Source organism: Lepidochelys kempii, chromosome 12 (genome assembly GCF_965140265.1).
Source record: "Lepidochelys kempii isolate rLepKem1 chromosome 12, rLepKem1.hap2, whole genome shotgun sequence".
Classification (NCBI taxonomy): domain Eukaryota; kingdom Metazoa; phylum Chordata; order Testudines; family Cheloniidae; genus Lepidochelys; species Lepidochelys kempii.
In genome coordinates, this window is record NC_133267.1 from 10,832,508 (window position 1) to 10,854,230 (window position 21,723).

The following is a 21,723-nucleotide window of genomic DNA, read 5'->3' on the forward strand; positions in this document are numbered from 1 at the left end:
TTTACATATTTGCTTTGACTCTGAGGAATCAGAGAGCGGGCTGCTTATATTGGGATGAGTTGAGTTATCCTCTGAGTATTCAACGAAGTTTTTTTTTTTTTTTAATTAATTTTTTTTGGGAGCATCTTTAGCATCTGAATATAAAGGAGTGCTTCTTCAAGTCTGGCTGTACTAGAATACTGCTGTAGGGAGCAGTGGGCTGGTCAAGATGATCAGGTGGTGTACCCAAGAAGGAATATCTTAATGGTTAATTGAGAATGCAGTATTGATACTCACTATTTAAGGGGAAATTGAAACTCTAGTGTATTGATCCTTATTGTTTAAGAGGAAATTGAAGGAGGAACAGCAGCTGTCCATTACTGATAAATGTGGAGGTGGGGGAGGAAATTCCTCCAGAGAAAAGCATGCAGTTTAAATGTCTGAGGACTCTGCTGACTGCTTGCTTATGTGGTTGAAGAGTAGTGTTCAATGTAGCTGAGTACAAGACAGCATTTGAGATATGCGGATATCTGTAACTATGACAAGTTCTATACTTTTAATATACTGTTAACATTAAAGCGTCCGGATTCACTAGAAGTGGACAGTTATGAAAGGCAGTTAGTAATCTAGGGAGATTTTTGAAGACAAAAAGGGCAGTTATGCCCTTTGAAAATTAAGGGAGTTAAGCACATAACTCACACTTGTACCTTTAAAAGTTTCCCTGCTAGACACGAAAGCCAGGATTAACACATGGTCTACTTTTTGGTTATATTTAGATCTTGAATTTGGTTTTCTAGGGACTAACTTTCTATGCTTTAGTGTTAGAGACAAGGTGGATGAGGTAGTGTCTTGTATTGGACCAACTTCTCCTGGTGAAAGAGACAAGCTCTCAAGCTCCAGAAGGCTTAAGAGCAGTTCTGTGAAACTCTAAATCTTGTCTCTTTCACCAAGAGAAGTTGGTCCAATAAAAGACATTATCTCACCCTCTTTGTCTCTCATATATCCTAGGACCAACACAACTACAACAACACTGCAATATACTTTATATATACTTCACTAAAGTCAACCATGTACTTAACAACCCTCTCCAAACACGCTTCTTTTACAAATAGAAAAGAAGTTAATATCAAGGATAGAGCTACACTCCATAGATAGAGCAAAATGAAATTAAAATTACTTACTTGTAACCATTCACACTTATGGGATACTGCACCATCTCTGCCCTCTTCTAAGCATTCTCACGTGCCCACTCCTCTCCTCAGCATCCCTGAGGCATTGAGGGCAAGGCTATGTAGGGGAGCATCCTCCCCACCTCAGTCCCTTTCCACCAAAAAGCCAGACATACAACAACAAGGACTTGCAGAGAGGGGAAGCAGGGTGGGAAGAATGAATATGCAGCACCACCTCAAATAACTCTGGTTACAGGTAAGTAACCATCATTTCTTCTCTAAATGGCTCTGCATGTTGTCACTTATGGAAGAGATTGATAAGCAATGCTGGAGGCAGGAACAGAATCCTAGTTGAATAAAAACTGAAGCACTGCCTTTCCAATATACATTCTAGAAGCAAAATCCAGAGCACAGTGCTTGGTGAAGGTCTGTACTGAAGTTCAGATTGTAGATCGCAGCAACCGGTACCTGCCTCAGACAAGCAAACAAAATAGCCACAGCTCTAGTAGAATATGGTTGAACTGAAACAGGTACAGGAACTTTTGCTAGCTTTGACACTCAGCAACGTATTGTTTAATCCATTAGGAAATAGTATGGGAAGAAATTGTATGCTCCATGTTGTTGTTTGCATATGAAACAGTCTAGGTGTTTTATGAAAACTTAGTTCTGTCCAAATAGGCGACAGCCCTTCTAAGATCCCACTGAGGAGGAAGATTCTCCTTTATCAATGTGGCGTGGGGGGAGGGGCGGGGGGGGGAGGCACACTGATTGTAAGCAATCAGACACTGCGTTGGCAAGAATCAAGAATCTGGTCTAAGAATTATCTTGTCCTATGAAAAAGAGTACAAAAGGTGCAGATCAGCCATGCCTGCATTCAGTTCACGCAATCTCCTGGCTGGCGCAGTGCCAATACTGAAGGCCGTTTTGATAAGTGATTAAAATGAACACTCAGCCAATGGCTCGAATGGAAATTTTACCAACATGGTCAAAACCAAACTGAGGCCCCAAGAAAGGACAGGCTTTCAAACAGTAGGATACACATTTCAGATAACACTTTTACAAACTTTTAAACCGAAATATGAACAAACAACGATCTACCATCAACTAAAGAAAGATATGTGGAGATGGCTAACAAGTGGACCGTGAATGGTGAGTCAGCCAACCCCTGATGTAAGTATTCTAGAACACAAGAAATGGAAGCTGATGGGAGAATTTTTCTGATTCTCCTACCTACTGAATTCAATATGTCACCTATCGAAAGGAATTCTGTGTGACACCCAGAGAATCAACTTTGGTTGAGGAAAAAACCCTAGGTCTGACAAAGGGATTGGTCATGGTGACTATGTGATGCAACAGGTCTTCAGGCACAGCAGTCTTCAGTAGCCAATCATCCAAGTAAGGATAAACAAATACTGATTCATCGGATACGCTGCTACCACAGAAAGGCATTTTCTAAATACCTTGGTACAACGGAAAGGCCAAAGGGGAACATATTGTAGTGGAAATGGTGCCCAGACACAGTGAAACAAAAGGTACTTTTGATGATTTTGGGCAAATTGTGATATGGAAACGTATCCTTTAGATTGAGGGTTACACAAACCAATCCAAAAGCAACAGTGAAGAGTTTATGGAAGTCAGGGTCAGCATACAGAATCAGAACTTATGACTGTACTTGTTCAACTCCCTCAAGTATAGTATCAGCCAAACTTCTCCCCCTCCTGCCCCCCATTTTTTTTTATTGGGGGGGGGGAGAGCACTGGAAAATATTAGGAGTAAAAACTCTTGTCTATCCAGGTAAGCAGGAACCTACCTGACTGCTCCTATCAGAAGCAACCTCTCCACTGCCACAAGAAGAATTACTTTGTGAGAAGGGCCCCTGAAGAGGGATGGGTAGGGGAAGTTGGGGGGAGGCACTCTTTCAAATTACACATAAAACTGCACTTTTCCATGAGACCCTTTGGTCTGATGTAATCTGCCTCCATATGTTGAGGAAAAGGGCTAGACTGTCTCCAAAGAAAGGGGAGAAAAGTGCTTTGATTCTCCAGCATCTCATCAAAACGGAGGCTTCATGTTCCAGGATGAGGGTGCTGATGAGAAAGCAGGTTGTTTGGATTTGGAAGCTTATTTGAAAGGTCCCTTTCTATAATGGCTCAGTGAGGCTACAGGTTGTTGATATTTTTGATGAAGAGTAGGATGCTGCATGCTGGGTGTAGTGCTGTCTCTCGTATCGGAAAGGAGTGGAAGGCCTCCTTGGAGTAGATGGAATCAACCACACAGATCAGGTTGTTGATCTGGGGCCCTTTAGTTTTTCTAATAAAGCATCAGTCTTTTCACTGAAAAAGAGCCATTTGGAAGGGAATATCCTCCCAGTTTAGTTCTAGTGTCCACAGCTAGAGACAAGGACCGAAGCCATGCATACCCCTCCTGATGGTCACAGCGGAAGTCATTTCTTTGACAGAAGAGTCTGACGCATCAAAGGAGATCCTGAGGGAATGTTTGACTACATTCTGACCTGCCAATAAAATGACAGGAGAAGGCTGAGATACACTGTCAGGCAAGCCCTGCACCACCACAGGGTGGGTAGGGAAAATAAGAAAACCTTTCAGAGAGTATCTGATAGCTTGCTTTCTCAGAAATGGTTTGATGACTGTGCAGATTTGGCCAGCAGTAACAACCCATCCAGGATGGGGAGTGATATCCTTCTCTTGGCAGCAGCAGCAGCAGCAAATACTCAAGTGACAAGTCTCTTCCCATCAGTACCACATGGAGATTCAAAGTGTACACCATGCAATACACCAAATCATGGAACTGCATAGCGTCCTCTGAAGGAGAGGAGGCTGAAGCCATCTCCACATGTTCGTCCAGTGACAGAATTGAGCCTGACCTAAATGCTCCTGTTCAAACAGAGGAAAAATCTCTCTTCATTCTCCCTCCAATTGAGTCTCAGGTGTCACTATCTGTACTGTCAACTGATCTGGGGAAACAGGCACCGACTCCAAGGGTGCTCCGGGGCTCAGGCACCCACAGGAAAAAAAAATTGTGGGTGCTCACTACCCAGGAGCCAGAGCTTGAGTGTTGAATGTGATGAGTTCTGTGCTGCTAACAACTTCTGCCCTTGGGGCAGGGAGTTTGTTTATAAACAGAGGCATGGTGATTAAGATAACAAAAGGCTTGCCATTAAATTAAATTAAGAATCGTTAGATGATCTTGAAAGCATTCTCACACACTCCAGTTAAGAGATAGGAAACAGTGTTGGAATAAATGGTCCAATTTTAAAACAGAGAGAAGTAAATAGTGGTGTCCCCAAGGGGGTTGTACTGGGACCAGTTGTGTTCATCATATTCATAAATGATCTGCAAAAAGGGATAAACAAGGAGGCGGCAAAGTTTGCAGATTATACAAAATTACTCAAGATAGTTAAGTCCAAAACAGACTGCAAATAAGTTACAAAGGGATCTCACAAAACTGGATGATTGAATTTCATCTGCTATTTTGTTTCCATGTTAAATGCAAAGTAATGCACATGGCAAAATATAATCCCAACTATATATACAAAATGATGGTACCTAAATTAGCTGTTACTCATCAAGAAAGATCTTGGAGTCATTTCCAGTACCCTGGAAGCAATATGTTTCCACAGTGCTGCAAATTTATAAGAATCCTTTTCACTGTTCCTGTATCATCCTGAACCATTCTCCAGCTTGAGAAGACTTAAAAATTATCTCCAGTCATCAATGGAACAGACACAACTGAATAATGTAGTTGTCCTTAACGTGCATCAAGACAATACCAGGGAACTAGATGTGAATAAGATTGCTGACAGTTTCATCCTGAAAGCTACAGTGAGACATAAGGTCTTTAAACTAGGACGTTAAGTGAAGACAGCATGTAGGTGATTATAAATTACAGTATATTGAAATCATTGTAATGTAATTATGTAGTTTATAACAATTATTTAAATACCAATGACAGACAGTTACTAGACTATGGAAGAAGTGTGTAAGTATGCTGAAAAACAGCCTCCCCCAAAATTGGCAAAGTGGCCCTCTCAAACACACATGTCCCCTCTTCCAAAGCACACACTGGCAAAAACAAAAGTCAGTGCCTATGTCTGGAGACATCAGATATGAGGATCTTTGGGCTATCACCTCTCCATCCACACAGAAGATGAACGAGGAGACCGAGGTGGCCTCCAACAAGGCCATGGGCCCCAGGACTGCCTGTCACTCCAACAACTGGGGGTCAGGAACATGCAAATGAGGGTGGAATGAAGAGTGGTCTGAACCTTGCTACAGATCTCTATATTCTTCTTCTAGCCTCCTCCTGGAAAAGGGACCAGAGAAGCGTACTGTGGATAGTAATGCATCCTGAGGAGACCCTGTAAGTTTCTAGGAGGAGGAATCAGGAAGCTTTTCCAGGAAGAACCAGCAACAGAATCTGGTCTCGCCTTCCTAACAGGAGATGAAGTCGACAACTCTGGAACTGAGGACACATGCCTTCTTTTAGGCACCATGCGCTTCACACCTGGATCCAAAGCATGCAACAAAGCCGAGAGATGAACATGGGCTACCACAGTGATCGAGCACTCCAGAACCAAGGAGGCATGCGGAATGGACACATAGATCAGGTCAGGAAGTGACAATGGATCTGAAGGTCTGAATGTCATCGGATCCAATGATACACATGGGCTCATATCTTTCGTTATTGAAGCTGGAGATGCAATGGGTCTCTGCTTCTGGCTCGTAGTGGCCCTATCAGAATTGGAGAGATTTGATAGCTCTGATGCGCAGGAACCGGCACTGCTAACATTGACGGTCTTGTTCCTATGTTTCTCTTTCCTCGGTGCCACAGCATCCAAATCCGAAAGTGCTGATGGCCCTAGTTCAGAGGCACCATTTACGTCAATCTTCCAGGAAGTGGAAGAGGCAGTCAGAACAGACCCTAGTTCTGCAGTCACCGGAGTTATATCCGAGCTGAATCACTGTGAGACAAGAGAGATGGCACCAACAAGAGCAGCTGAGCTAGACCCCGACCTTTCTTCCAGAACCAGGGCACTGAGATCTGACCATGCAGTCTCGATTCAGACATGAATAGCTTGGGGGCTTGACTGAGGGAAATGCAGTAACCAAATCCACCCTTATAGGGGCTCTGGCTTCTGAGAACTCTTCAGTTGACCAGAACAGATGGAGGTCACCGGATTGAGACTAAACTCTTTAGACCTTGCAACCGAAGTCTGAACAGATCCGGTGTCTCTAACCCCCAGAGCTTCCTTAATCAGAAAGAGTTGCAGATGAATCTCCCCATTCTTGCAGGCCCTGGGGGTGAAGGTCTGACTGATCCAACACCCAGAAGATGCCTGGCCTTCTCTCAGACACCATGCACCGCATGTGGTTATCTGAAATTGAGAAAAAAGCAAAGCAGGAAGCACAACTTTTTTGCTTTTCTGATTCTACCATACCCCCAAACTGGGGAGACACTAACTTCTTGCTAACTTACTATAAGCTAACACTAACTAGCTGTTTTGGAACAAACAAGTACCCTCAAAGAGATTGGAGGAGTTCACATCCATCCAGGCATGCACTGGAAGGAATGGAGGTGAGGAGGGTGCTCCACCCCCTATACAGCCTCACTCTCAGTACATCTGGAAAGATAAAGGAGAGAACAAAAGCGCACTAGCTGAGGCTCCTAGAAGAGGGTTTTTACCACAAGGTGGTGCAGTATCCCATAAACTGGAATATGCAGAGCCTCCCAAAAGAATGTTTGGTTACCAGTGAACTTGCACCACCGAAGATGTTCCCAGCATATTTGACACTATGGAATACATACACGTGAAAAGTCACCCCATGATCTGGTAGAAGAGTGAGATTTAGCGAACAAGAAATTCAATGATTTGGGTAGTTTAATGGAGGAATACTAATTAACTGAAAAGGGGAGAGAAAAATAAGATCCAATAAACATACTCCTAACAGTTTGCAATGTTGGATTCTCCCATCGCGTCGACAGATGTGTGTTCCGCTACTGTTGACCTGAATTCTGGGTTTATTTGTTTTTATGGCTTCTCACATGGGAAGCAAGTCCAATCCTGGATTTGCAAATACGGTTGCGGGGAGAGTTGGAGGCACTGGCCTTATGATTTTTTTTTATTTTATTTTATTTTTTTTTTGCAAAGATCTCACATGCCACTCCTCACAAGTGGACACAGCCTCATGGCAAAAACCTCTCAATCTGGGTCTGTTCAATGCAACAAATTCCCAGATTCTAAGGTCTATGCATGTTTTTAAGTTGGCTTTCAAAGTATCTATATCTAAGGTGAGGTTGATCCTTAGAGCAGGTCATGCTCAGCTGGTTGAACAGCATGGCTTTCAGTATGTCAGAAACCTCCATGTGGACAATGTGTCCAATCCATTGAAGTTGAGCCCTGATGAGCATGCTCTCACTGCTAGAGATTTGGCACTTCTTAAGGGCTTCAAGATTGGGTATCCTGTCTTGCCACTTGATGTTGCAGACTGATTTCCGGCAATGACTATGAAAGCTCTTTAGCTGTGTAAGGTGACATGTGCAGAGTGTCCATGTCTCACGGTGATACAGGAGTGAGGTCAGTACAGCAGCATGATAGATCTTTATCTTGGTTCTTAGGCGGACTCCACGTTTCCTCCAGAGTCTGTGGGTGAGCCTGCCAAAGGCCAAGCTGGCCTTTACTGGGAACTGAATGATCTCATTATCCAACATGGTGTTGCTGGAAAGTATGCTACCCAGGCAGCAGAATTTCCTGACCAAGTAGAGAGGTGGGATCCTGAGGCTTGCAATGCTGGTGCTGACTGGTACATTATCTCTATCTTTTTCAGACACTGTAAAACTGAAGAATTTTGAGGCTTCGGCAGAAAGGTCCACAATAAACTGAATGTGTGTGTGCAATGAGGGGCACAGTCATCAGAAAACAGGAGCTCTCTTAATAGCTGTTCAGTTACCTTGGTGTGGGCCCTGAATCCATGTAGACTGAATAGACGCCTAGCTGCCACCCCCATCCAATCTAAACTGAACGTGTACACCTCCATCAAAGTCCTGGAATGTGAACAAGACAATGGCTGAAAAAACAATGGCAAAGATGACACGAGACACATTACGCATCATTAGATGATGTTGGTACAGGTAAGGCTACTGATGAGTCACCACACTCCTCCATCACCCTGGCCATCATGAAATTACCAGATGACAATCATCTCTGGGCAGCCAAATTTATGAAGGAGTTTCCATAGGCTCTTGTGACTCACTGCACCAAAGGCCTCTATCAGGTCAATAAGCACCAGGCAGGGATCCTTGTTCCGTTCACAAGACTTCTCTTGATCTTTGTAGACAGACAAATACATGTCTATGGTGCCACAACCAGAATGAAAGCCATACCGTGACTCTAGATACACCCAATCCAGTAGTTGAGATACAAGCATGCCGAGGTCACAGAAGGATCTTCCTTGTTATAGATAGCAAAGAGATTCTGCAATGGTTGTCACAATATGCATCACTTCTTTTTCTATGGATGGACTATGAAAACATCCTTATACACCTGTGTACCTGCTCCAATAGAGTTTTGAAAAGGCTGGTGAGCTCCCTCATCAGGCGGACACCTTCACATTTGTATACTAGGTGCAATGCCATCGGGGCCTGGAGACTTGCTCATGAACAGCTGCTTGATGGCCTCAGTAACACTGTCTAAAGAGGGGTCCACGAACAGCTCTTTCATGACAAGATGCTGCAGGAATAAGTCAATGGCTCCCTCAGACATAGGGATTGACAGTTCAGGAGGAGACTACAAAGTGCTCTGTCTGTGAGAAAGAATATCACCTTCTGGTCACCAACTGCTGCAGGTACAAAGGCTATATCATCGGATTTGGGGCCACACACATTATGGAGACCTTGGTGCGGCCCCCCCTCTTACAACCCTGCTGAGATCTTCATAAAACGCCTGTCAACCTCCTCTTATTACGAGTTAGTGTCAGTGTGTAGGCACTGATAATGGTGGCATACTGGTCTCTGGACAAGTTTACATGGAGCACCATAAATTGGTCATTGACTCCCTTGGGGACCAAGTCAAGCTTCTGGCAATGTCAGGTAGGATGGCTACCCTTACCCCCAACTGCCTTGGCTTCTCCTTGGCCTTGCCAATCCAATAGTAGGTGTATCTTGATCCCACCTCCTCAAAGGTGTGATTCATCAGTGAGTCTGGTTTCACTGAGGGCAGCAATGTCTGTTATAAATCTTCAGTGTTTTGGCAATAAGAGCTGTTCTACATTCCTATATTTGGTCATTCCATTACCCAAATGTCCATCTGAATTTTTGTTTTATTGTGACCGCTGTGTTGGATGACCAATCAGGAGCAGTAGCCTGACAGATATGGAAGGGGCAGGTTGTGTTCAGGATTATTTTTAGTCCCTTTTCCTGAATTGGGGAAAGCAATGCTGTGCATAAAAAGACCTGCTCTGTCACCTCAGGAGGATATGAGCTCCAGATCTGCCTTGATCTGTGGAAAACAATCACCACTCTCAGGCCACCTGTCTGCAGAGTGACTAAGGAGTGTCAGCAGCATCCTCTGCCTGTCCCCATCACCACAGGACTCTGGTACATTAACTGAGTTAAATGAGTTGTCTGAACAACCTGCACTATGAATGGATTTAAGAGAGATGTTTGTGCAGAGCCATTTCTGCTTTCTTGCACAATCAGCTGTTGTCCTGATGGTGTAATAGATGTTATAAGCATGGGAGCGGATACTGGTGCAGGATTTGGTTCTGGAGTTGTCCTTCTCCAGGATGAGTAGTCAACCTGAGTGAAAAGCCTTATCTGCCCACAGATGTAGCAACTGGTCATTGATTATGTATATAATGCAGCTTACCCTCATATGCCATCTTAAATCATATGCTTCATCACCATGCCCTCCATTGTCACTGTGTTCTGCATTGTCTGCTGATGAAGTTTTTGTGGTGATGCTGGCAGGAAGGTTTAGGGGTTACTCATACTTACCGAAGGAGCATGGAGGATAGAAGTGTCATCATCAGGTCTGCCCACTGCTCAAGAGAACTTCAATATTGATCTACCAAACATTTTACCTTTCCTTTTCCTACCAACACAGCATCAGGGAAAAAAATCTGTAGAGAGCTGCCATTGGTTTTGATTACTATTACTAAAAGCAGAGAGAAAATTGAAATATATCTATTTCAAAAAGGACTGTTATGTGACAGACAAAGCAAAAAGTCGTGTAATGGCTTGTATAAGCTACGTTTCATACTAGATTACCCATCAACTCCAAACAGGTGGATCTCGGTCATAAAAAGGGTCAATTTTTTAAGCAGCTTTCACTACTATTTTGGGAAGGGGGTGACTGACCTAGCAAATTCTAATGTGAGCTAGCATAAACACATTTAATCTGATTTAAGTTAAAACTGCTTTTTATCATCCTACTATACTACAAATAAATACTCAAAGCTCATGTAATGCAAGAATACTTTCTATTGGCATATGTCTACACTTGAACAGTTACAGAAGTGCAGCTGCACTGCAGACACTGCCTACACCAACAGGAGGGGTTCCCAAGAGGCAGTAGTTAGGTCGACAGAAGAATTCTTCTGTTGACCTACTTCTGTCTACACTGGGGGTTAGGACAGCATACCTACGTCTCTCAGGGGTGTGGATTTTTCACAGCCCAAGAGACGTAGCTAAACTGACATATGGTCTCACTGTAGACCAGCTCTTAAAAATCCTTACATTTTAAGGATATACTAAAAGATTGTAGAATGAGGGGACTCCAATAGTATTTAGGAAAAAACTTCAAAAATTCAACTAATTTATGTCCTTAACTACAGCAATTGCAGGTCTCATGTAAGAAGACACTAGTAGAATTCACAGAACAGTAAGGACACTCAATGGGGCAAGGACTCCTGTGAACCTCTGCTTCATTAATTACATGTGCCTAATTTGATATTATTAGCTACATCTAACTTCAGTTTTATTTCACATGCATTCTTTATACATACCCACCCTCATAAATCCTATTTCAGACACATCTATGCATTTAAAAGCAAAACGCCAGTCAACTTTATTCTTCATACATATATGTACAGCCAATTGAAAAATGAAATCATAGATGGAAGTCTTCATTTGGTGTAGTTTGCATATCTATTTAAGCACAGTGCCAAAACCTTAAAACAAAGAACTGCATATGTATGCGAATGTTTTCTAACTTGGCCAAATAAAACAGATTTTCACCAGACCACAGGAAGATAAATCTGCAGTAAGGACACTTCCTCTTTCAGATTTCAAGTTTCTGTGTCAAACCACTGAGGCACTAGAGCAGGGGTGGGCAAACTTTGTGGCCCTCGTGCCACATCAGTAAATAGAAATTGTATGGTGGGCCAAGAATGCTCACAAAATTGGGGTTGGGGTGCAGGAGGGTGCTTTGGACTGGAATTGAGGGGTCTGGAGAGTGATCAGGGCTGGGAGAGGTTCAGGGATGCGGCCAGGCGGCTCTGAACACTGCCCCATCTGCAGGCACCGCACCTGCAGCTCCCTTTGGAGCACACAGGAGCCAGAGTGGGGCCATGCTGCGGCTTCCGGAAGCCGCATGGTACGGCCCCCGACCCTGTGTCCCAGCTGAAGCGGGGCCGAGCCACGTGGTGCGGTCCCCGACCCAGCACCCCGGCCGGACCACCGGGGATTAAAGCAGACCATCGGCTGTAGTTTTGCCCACTCCTGCAATAGAGCCATTCAGAAAAAACTGCATAAATGATAAATCTATTGTGTGTCCCTCTCCCCGACACTCTTCATATTTTAAAAAAAGGCTCAACTGTTTCTGGTGGATACTGGGCTAGATGGACCATTGGGCTGACCCAGTATGGCCATTCTTATGTAGTTCTAAAGGTTTATTTGCGAAGTCAATAATTCTATGTAATGGATTTACTTTTCTTTTTTACATCTTAGGTTTTTTGTATTGAATTAGCTACGTTAGAATAACCTTAGGGTTGCATGGTAAACTTCTCAGAGGAATTAAAATATTTATTTTTCAAAAATACTTCATTCCACACCCCCGTGTGCACGCATGCGCGCGCACACACACAGGGTCACATATTTTGTAGCTTTTGGAGGCAGATCTCATTGTACACGCCAGGGGCACCTTGCATTACTTATTCCCCCAGCCACCCTCACAAGCTTCCTATGTGCTACGTTCTCATACCCCTCCAGTTCAGGGACCTCTTACAACTTCTACCCTTTCCCCCTAAACCACTGTCCTCTATTCTCCCCCTCACTGCAGAGGCTCTGAGCACTCTCTTTTCACCCACAGCCCCTTTTCCCCTTGTAGCAAGGGCTATGCATTTCCACCATTCCATCCATGGTTCCGCTTGCCCCTCCTCAAGTCCACACCCAAACAGGTCCCTGCTTCCCAAACCACCACCACTTTACACATGTACCCCCACCCTACCAATTCCTTTGTGAGCTGTGCCTAATGATGCCTCCTAGGACATTCCCTGATTTTTTGGAATTGATTGGATGCAGCTTTCCACCGTTCCAAAGTTATCACATTACAGACAGAAACAGATGCTACAGAGTTCAGTGTTAGACCTTGCTTCACTTGGCAAACTACAGTACAGTCTTAAATCATGTGATCAAATACTTTTGTTCTCCACATGACCCCCTTCCTCTTTCCAACTGGTCTTTTTAAGAAAAAAAAAGTCTATTGAGAGACTGTAGTCTCTCGAGATTAAAAGTAACTATTCCATAGCCTTCTTTTTCACAGGCAGGTTGGTCTGCTTAAAAGGCTCAGGGTGGAAGATCCCAGAAGTTCAGAGTGGATGCAAGACTGAATGAGCAGTCTCTTTCAAAAGCAGAATGAGAAATTCAGGATAGAATTAAAAGGTATTCCTGCTACAAAACTAGACTGTGTTCCCACTAGAAGCATTAACCACTTTTAAATGTCTGGTCACTTTTGAGGAAAATCCTAAGGAGAGTGCTGCTTCAGACAGAAAAGTTGGTTCACCCATGGAAGTGCTAGTTCATACAACATGCTGTCTGAAAAGTGAAAACTCTCTCTCATTGGGAGCAGAAAAAGGTAAATCCCATTCAATGCAAATCTGGAGATACTTATGAGGAGCACTTTACACTTCTTGCTTCCTTTATTTATTTTGCCTCATTTTAACTCAGAATGAAATTCAATTAAAGCCATATAAATTCTCAAGTTTGTGTGTCCAGTTGAAAAGTATCCAGCTTTAGAAAGACTAATAATGAACATACAAATTCTGAAAATAAGTGCTCTGCAGAGGTGGTCTGGAATCTTTCTATGCAGCTGTGGAAACAGAATAAACTGGCTAGTTTTGCTGTTCGTGACAGAGGGCTAAGCCCTTCTAACAGACAAGTCTGATTCTGCCTCAAAGCACCAGACAACTGGAGACCCATTGTGGGTAAATATGAAATAAGAAGTATAACCAGCTTTTCATTTATAACCGTGGCCATATGTTTACTGACAAAAACCTTTGTTAATGAAGAGTTAAGGTTACCCAGTTGTATCATGTCCTTTCAGAATGTTGAATGCAGTAAAAGGAATGTCCGAAAACCGGGAAATACACAGTTAAGGTACACACCCACACAACCCTTAACTCTGCCCTCCTAGAGGCGGCCATAGCCACTGGGAATTATCTGCATGCACTGCTGCTTCTGTCATTGTGTCAGGTGAACATATATTGAATGGTGGAGAGATTAACCGGAGCAGCTTGGAAGAGCTGATTGTGAGATGAGGTGATCTTGATGGCTGTACATCTATGGATGTTTGTGTTAGCCCCTCTCCCTGACCATTTTACATGTGATCACAGGAAAGAGGTACCTATATACCTTGAGAGGGCTGACCCTCTTGGAGGGGCATCAGACTAGCCTGCTGAGTAGGACCAGAGAATGCTGCCCAACTCTAGATTCACCTGTGCCCACTCCACTTCAAAATATTCACCAACAGCTGCAGTTAAAGTGGTGAGCAGCTCTGTGAAAGATGCCTCAAGTGACTTGCATAAATATCTATGCATGTTCAGCCAGGAGCCCACTTATCCAAGCATTTCTTCTCAGCCACAAGATCATAAGATCTCGTGGCCCCACAAAGCCACGAACGGATACCACCTCTCCACCCTGAGCAATATGTAGCCTTCTAGTGAGTAGGGAGTGAAGAAGAGGGAGAGGAGAGGATATTATAAATAGAACACCAAGAAATACACAGAAAAACAAAAACGGCAGAAAAACAAAAGGGCAGAAGGGGAAGAGAGACCCTACATGGCAACTGTGCTGATGCACTGAGGAGATACCAATACACTTCTGTAGCTAAACAGACTGCAAACAACAGCAACCACCAGTTACTTCAGTTTGCACAGATTTCAAAGTAGCATTGTGGAAAATAACCAGATACACTTTCTCTATAGGATTGCAGCAAAACAGAAACGAATAAAAAGTGAAAACCCAATTTAAAAAACCCCAGCTCTATACAAATAAACGGTAAACCTTTATAGGTCTATTAGACGTACAATGTGGGTGAAGTGTATCTTTGATTGGACCAACTTCTGGTGTGAAGAAGAGCTCTGTGTGATTCAAAAGCTTGTCTCTCTCACCAACAGAAGATGGTCCAAAGATATTATCTCACCCATTATCTCGTATTATCTCATTGTGTCTCCAATATGCTGGAACCAACAAGGCTACAACTACTCACACTTTATATGCCTCTCTCTCTTGCTTAGCCACAGTTAGTATTTTATTGCTCTACTAGGTTACTACTAATTTATTGCACCCAAGTGCACTACGCATTGGGACTATGAATAGAACATTTCTTCCTTGAAGAATTTATAATTTAAGGCCCAAATCTCACAGGAAGTTGTATGTTGTGAACTGCTTTGTCCTTGTGAAATTCCATTTGATTCATTGGGGTTCTGTGCAAGGACAACAGTCTGCTCACATTCAACAAAGTATATGAGCTGAAATAATTGTTGCATTATAATGTGGATGGAATATTTTAACAAAGCAGCAGATCTGGTGGTTCCATTTATTTTTCTAATTATAATATTCATATTGCTAATATAATTCTCTTTGAAAAGGCTCATAATGCATTGAGATAAATACATTAAACATATGTAACACATTCAGGAAAGTTTGAAAAACTCCTAAGTTTTTATACCACTTACCGAAATATAGGAGTATGGCCAGGCTTTGGTTTGTTCCAAGTAAAGTGCGAAGGAACAGAAAGAAATTGGTCACCAGGCAAATCCTTTTTCAACACATGCTGAGATCCAGAGCAATCATCTACTGCAGTTTCAAGGGATGGTGATAAATTACCCTGTTCTTCAGAACAGAAATCTATTTTTCCTGATAAAGTAGCAGTTTGATCCTCAGAGGTCTTTCTTGTTTTAAGAGGGATGTCAGTCTCTGTACAACACTGAAATGGTGAAAGGCCAGGATTAAGACCTTGTACACTATGGAGAGAAGTGTTTAACCATGTGTCTTCTGTTATGCTTCCCCTGGGAGAGTGGCCAGGTGATGGAGTTGGAGAATGGTGAGGAGAGAGAGAGCCGGGATAACAAACTTCTGCACTGGAGTGTCGTCGCTTCCCACAGGGGGATGTAGGTCTCGATGAGGGCCTTGATGTTGGTCTTGGGTTTAGCCAATTTTCATCTGTAATACTAGTTCTAGGAGAATGACAAGGAGACTGTCTAGGAGACAGGGCATGCCCAAATCCATAAGGCTGCTGCCAAGGTTCATCCCCTGGACTCCGTGGAGAACCACCAGGAGATGCCAAAGGAGATCCAAGGGTAAATCGAGCAGCAGCTTCATTCAGCTCTGAGTCTACATCATCATAAACATGAGAGATGGACTCGCAAGAGGAAGCATCTGAGAACCAGCTCCTGGAGGAAATGCTGCTGGCAGGGCTTGGGCTAAGGGATGATTCCCTGTATGATGGCTCAAGAGGAAGATACAGGTGGTCCCTTGAAGGCCTTTCCATATATTCATTTTCTGGGCCATTTGTGCACAATTCATTCTCACTAGCTTCAATCCCTTGATGACAGTTAGGAGAGATAGATGTAATTTGAATACTAGGGCACTCAAAGGGTTTGGGTCCACCTACTGGACTGTATTTGGATTCTGGTACCTCGCAAGTTCCTTCATAGTTTTTATGACCCTGCAGTCTGGTTGGTGGAGACAGAGGAGAGGAGTGTGACTGCAATCCATGATGAGGGATACAAATTGGCTGATTTACAGAGGATGATGGTTGGTCTACATTAAAGATGTATATGGATGCACAATCATCTGGTTCAAGATCTGAAAAAGGAAGAGAAGAAAAAAAAGTCAAAAGTGTAGTATGTAGTATATCAAGTTTCACTTATTTGCCTGATAGTTACTCATTATTCTAGGCAATTCCCAGGGTACTGAATGCTGTCCAGCTTTCCTACTAGATACCACAAACAAATTTTACAGCCTTAATCCATTTCAGATTTTTTAGATACCAGTTATAAAGTGATAGTTACATGAGGCAATATTTTAATAGAAAAGACATTGCATAGCCGTGATTTTAATGATACATGTTGAATTCGTACACTTGAAAACAGGTTATATATTTACACCCTGAAATACTGATAATCTTTGTACTTCAATCTTTATTTTCGAATATATTTTCCGTAAAACATTGAAAGTTTTAAAAACAGTCAGTTCATTACTTAATTCATACATGTAACTTCCTGTATTTTTTCCCAATAAATTTGCTTTCTTCACTAGTATACAGAGATTTCACCTTATTGTAGTCCAGTTTTCCATTAATAAATGTATTTTAAAGTATTAGAATAGCATGCTTAGCAACATTTACCATGTTTAAAATTAGAATACTACAGTAATAGAAAATGTTCATGAGTCATACCTTTATGTACAGATTACAAACAGCCAGAAACCATTCAATTATAGGAGGCGCTATATATATATATCTATATAGCGCAATACCTGTAATTGAGATTTCCTGAGCACTTCTATTCCAGAAATCCTTCCTCAATCTTTAATATTTTCAGATTGAAGTTTTCCAACTCCAAGGGTCAATAAAAGCTGTTCATTAAAACAGGGCAGAAATAAAAGCTGTGGCATGTAAGCCCTGTAAATATAGTCAGCAGTTGCTTCCTTCAGTTCTACACCAACTTCTCCCATCCCCCTCCTCTGGGCTAGGGAAGCTCAATCAGCAAGAAGCCCGAGAGTGGCCTACAAGGCTTTCCCTCCTGCTTGTTACCACTGGAACTTTCCATCTGTTGCTATTCTTCTGCTAAGGAAAGCCTCCAATTACCAGCTGCTGCTGTTGCTCCTGCTCAGAGAGGTGTATATGAACACAATTATTGGGGGTCGAGGTGTATGTCCCCATCCCTTGACACCCCCCCAACAAAAAAAACCCACACCTGATTCATCCTGGTGCCACCCTCTCCCAATATACAGTATATGAAAATAGAGGGGAATGAATTTAGCATCCTCCTCCAGGCTGTAATCCCCTCTGAGCTTCCCCTTAGTGCAATTTCATTCTTTCTGCTATTGGCCAGACCCTACAGGGCTAGACCACAGAGAGAAGTATCAACTCCTACTCTTTAGCTGATGTTTCAGGTGACACAGAACACAGCTGTATGCAACCTCCCCACCCTACTTCCTTCCAAAGCTTTCCAACCTCTATAACGGTGCCACTGCTGGAAGCAGGAATATAAGAACAGATGAGAGGTGGGACAAGACCAAGATCACGGCAAGCACCAAGAATATAAGCAAGCGAGCAAAAGCATATGGTTATGGGGTGGGGTGGAGGGAAGAAGACAGACATAAGTCTGCACCAAGAGAAAATGGTTATTTCCCCTGTAACAACCACGATAATTAAGACAGTCACCTACAGTTATAAACTACACTGATTTCTTAATGGTGACTACTGCACCCTTTGGAAACTAAGCCACTACCAGTGTTATTTTGCCTACTTCAATAAGACAGCATACAAAAGCAGTGAATTTACCAGTAGTGACTCTAACCTCAATAATGCATGACTAAGGCTACGATTCAATCATGAGTATTTTTAGTAAAAGTTGTGTTTTGCCCATGACTGGTCCACAGCTTTTACTAAAAATACTCATGATTGAATTGTGCGTGTGCACGCTACGGGGAGAGCCGGAGGCCCGATGTTGGGGGGAGGGGGGGGAGGGAAGAGCACCACTTCCAGGATGGGGGGGCCCACAGCAGCTCTAGCTGCTGCCAGGATGGGGGAGCCCCGGGGCCAGCTACATTGGCAGCTGCTAAGGCAGTCCCCGGGGCCAGCTGCCCAGGGCCGCCAGAGCAGTGACCAGTGCATCTGGCTGTGAGACCACCCAAGTGGCCGGCTGCAGACCCGCTCTAGTGGCGGCCAGTGTGGCTGGCCCCCGGGGCTGCCTGAGTACGAGGCTTTGGGGCCAGTTGCTTGGGCGGCCCTGGAGTCAGCCACACTGGCCACTGCAGAAGTCAGAGGTCGCAGAAGTCTCAGAATCTGTGACTTCCGGACCTCTGTGACAGACACGGAGTCCTATGCATGACTAAATAAGTGTATTAGAATCTGTTTTCCTCAACAGGGGCTTCCTGTTCTGACAGTACATATACTAACAAAAAACCATGAACTTCAACGTTTCAAGTTTGCTACTATGGAATTAAGGCTTGCTTGATACTAAAAATCAGTTTAAACAAAACATTTGAGCACGATACAGCAAAATTACAAAGCTCTAGGTTACCATACTTAATGATGCTCTGTAATTTGAATTTCTATCTTACCAAAACTACACTGCAGAATGTGAGACTAGTATGTAATTCCACATATAAAAAGGAAGAAAAACAGCAACATGCTTTTTTCTTTCCTGTGCATGACTAGATTTTTCTCAATACATACAATCAGCAGCAGTTCATGGTGGTGTTTGGAGTTAGACGTGAATATTCCGGGGGTGGCCAAACTGGCTCGTAAGCCACATGTGGCTATTTTACTATTAAAGTGTGGCTCTTGGAGCCCTCCCCCCGCCATTCTTCATCTACCAGTCGGGGGGGAGCACGAAAAGAGCTCGGGGCTTCTGCACAGCACATGTGCAGAGACTCAAGGCTTCAACAGGAGTGGGGCTGAAGCCCTGAGCCCCAGCAGGCGTGTTCTGCAAGGCTGAAGCCCTGAGACCCCCCCTCCCTCCTTGCAGGGCAGAAACCCCTAGCCCCACCACCCCGCTACAGGACTGAAACGCCACTCCGGGTGGTGTGCCCTGGCTCTCGAATTTCTGAAGATTGCCGAATGTGGCTCAGAAGGTCAGTAAATTTGGCCACCCTGATATATTCTCTGAAACTGGGGTGGACAAACTTTTTGGCCCAAGGGCCAGATCTGGGTACAGAAATTGTATAGCAGGGCATAAATGTTCATGAAATTGGGGGCTGAGGTGAGAGGGGAAGAGGAGGAGGGAGGGCTCCGGCTGGGGGTGCAGGCTCTGGGGTAGGGCTGGGGATGAGGGGTTCGGAGGATGGGGGGGTTAGGAGTGCAGGCCCCGGGCAGCGCTTACCTCAAGGAGCTCCCAGAAGCAGTGGCATGTCCCCCATTCCAGCTCCTATGCAGAGGCTTGGCCAGGCAGCTCTGCGCGCGGCCCCATCCGCAGGCACTGCCCCCTGTTCATGGCCAATAGGAGCTGCGGAGGTGGCGCTTGGGTCAGAGGCAGTGTGCAGAGCCCCTTGGCTGTCCCTGTGCGTAGGAGCCAGAGGGGGGACATGCCGCTGCTTCTGGGAGCCATGCAGAGCTGGAGTGCCAGAGCCCTGGATCCCATGCCCTGGCAGGAGCTCGAAGGCAGGATTAAAACATCTGAAGGGCCGGATGCAGCCCCCAGGCTGTAGTTTCCCATCCCTACTCTAAAAACTGAGCTGCAAAGCCTGAAACTGGGAAAGAGGGATTTTTGGGTCATACGCACATCCCACATCAATCTGAATATTCAGGGAGATTAGACAAGAAACTGTATCCCCAACAGTCCTTTCAAGTAATTTTACTTCTTACTCTTGGCACCTCAATATTATGCTAGGTACGCCACAGACTGATAAATCTGACAGTTTATCAACTCTTCAAAGCAAGGACTACCTTCAGAGCTCCTTAACACATTCAGTTTTTGCAGGGAAGATGCCCTGCATCTATTGTGTTTCCTCCGTCTTGCCTCAGTCTATGCTGCCTTGTAGAGCATGAGGCTACATCAACAACAACGTATTAACCCTGAGGGCTCAGCCGAGTATTAGTTCATCATTTAGCAGCAAGGTATTCCCCGGGAAATATTTTCACCCTCTGACTCTACCACCTCAACCAAGCTTCACAATAATATTGTACACAGCAATGAATTAAACTGTTTGTTTCAAATGGTTTAAAACTTATACTGTATATGTATATAATGTCTGTCTGGCGAAAAAAGTGTCCTAAAACCTAACCCCCCCCCCCCATTTACATTAATTCTTATGGGGAAATTGGACTCGCTTAACATCGTTTCGCATAAAGTCACATTTTTCAGAAACACAACTCCAACATTAAGTGAGAAGTTAATGTGAGTAACTGACAGAAATAATACAGTAAGTGGAAGAAGTCTACATTGTGGTTCGAAAGGTTCCAACCCTGCTGATGAACCATGTGGGTATCAATAGGATGCCACATGCTGAAATTTGTTTTTCTCCGCCTCGTTTCTTTTAACAGCATAGGAAATTACACACAAAATCACATTAAAATGAACATTACGATTTCATATCAAGCACTGAAAAGTTAGAAAACATCTGAATTAAGATTGCTAAGTATTCAAAAATGTTGGCACCCCAAGTTCATGGACACTTGATTTTGTTCTCTGTGCCTCTGCTTGCCAGCTATAGAACGGAGATTATACCACTTCGCCTCTGAAGTGTTGGGGGGGAGGGAGGGAAATCAATTTATTAGTATTTCTGAAGTAGTCATTTCTAAAAGCCCACATCATTCCTGAAACTTCTTCCATTTTCTTCAAAGACACTGTTTGGTTAAGACCAGCTCAAGAGAGAAGGTATTCTGATGAGCAGAAGCACTGATCCAGCATTTCAGATCAAATGAAAAAGAGCAGGTTTAGAAGTCTGGCAACTAGGGGGAAGACAGGATATCAAAATGTAAACAGATTGTGCCACAAGGAAAAGAGAGCCAGATGTCTACAGCAGAGAGAAAAATGCAGTGGTGAGATGGAGATGCGCAGTAGATCATAACATGGAATGGGAAAGGAAAGAACTTTATACCAATCATTTTTAAAAATACTTATTTTCTACTTGGTCTACAATTTGCTGAGTGACAAACATCCACTGAACTACAAGAGCTATGTCCCAGAGCTGGCTGTAAAGATGATGTAAAAAACTGGAGCCACTAAGCCAGAGGTTCTCAAACTAGGGGGCCAGGACCCCTCGGGGGGGGGTCACAAGGTTATTATATGGGGGTTGTGAGCTATCAGCCTCTACCCCAAACCCCACTTTGCCTCCAGCATTTATAAATGGTTTTAAATATATAAAAAAGTGGTTTTAATTTATAAGG

At 43.7% G+C, this 21,723-nt stretch overlaps 1 protein-coding gene across 3 annotated transcripts in view; it reads right to left on the reverse strand.

Annotated features, from left to right (window-relative positions):
• NFATC3 (nuclear factor of activated T cells 3) overlaps positions 1-21,723 on the reverse strand; it is a 140,089-nt gene that overhangs the window by 88,946 nt on the left and 29,420 nt on the right. For all 3 annotated transcript variants that reach the window (XM_073307568.1, XM_073307566.1, XM_073307567.1), the window contains exon 2: positions 15,341-16,472. In XM_073307568.1, the coding sequence (XP_073163669.1) occupies positions 15,341-16,472 (1,132 nt within the window). The remainder of the gene's footprint in view (positions 1-15,340; positions 16,473-21,723) is intronic.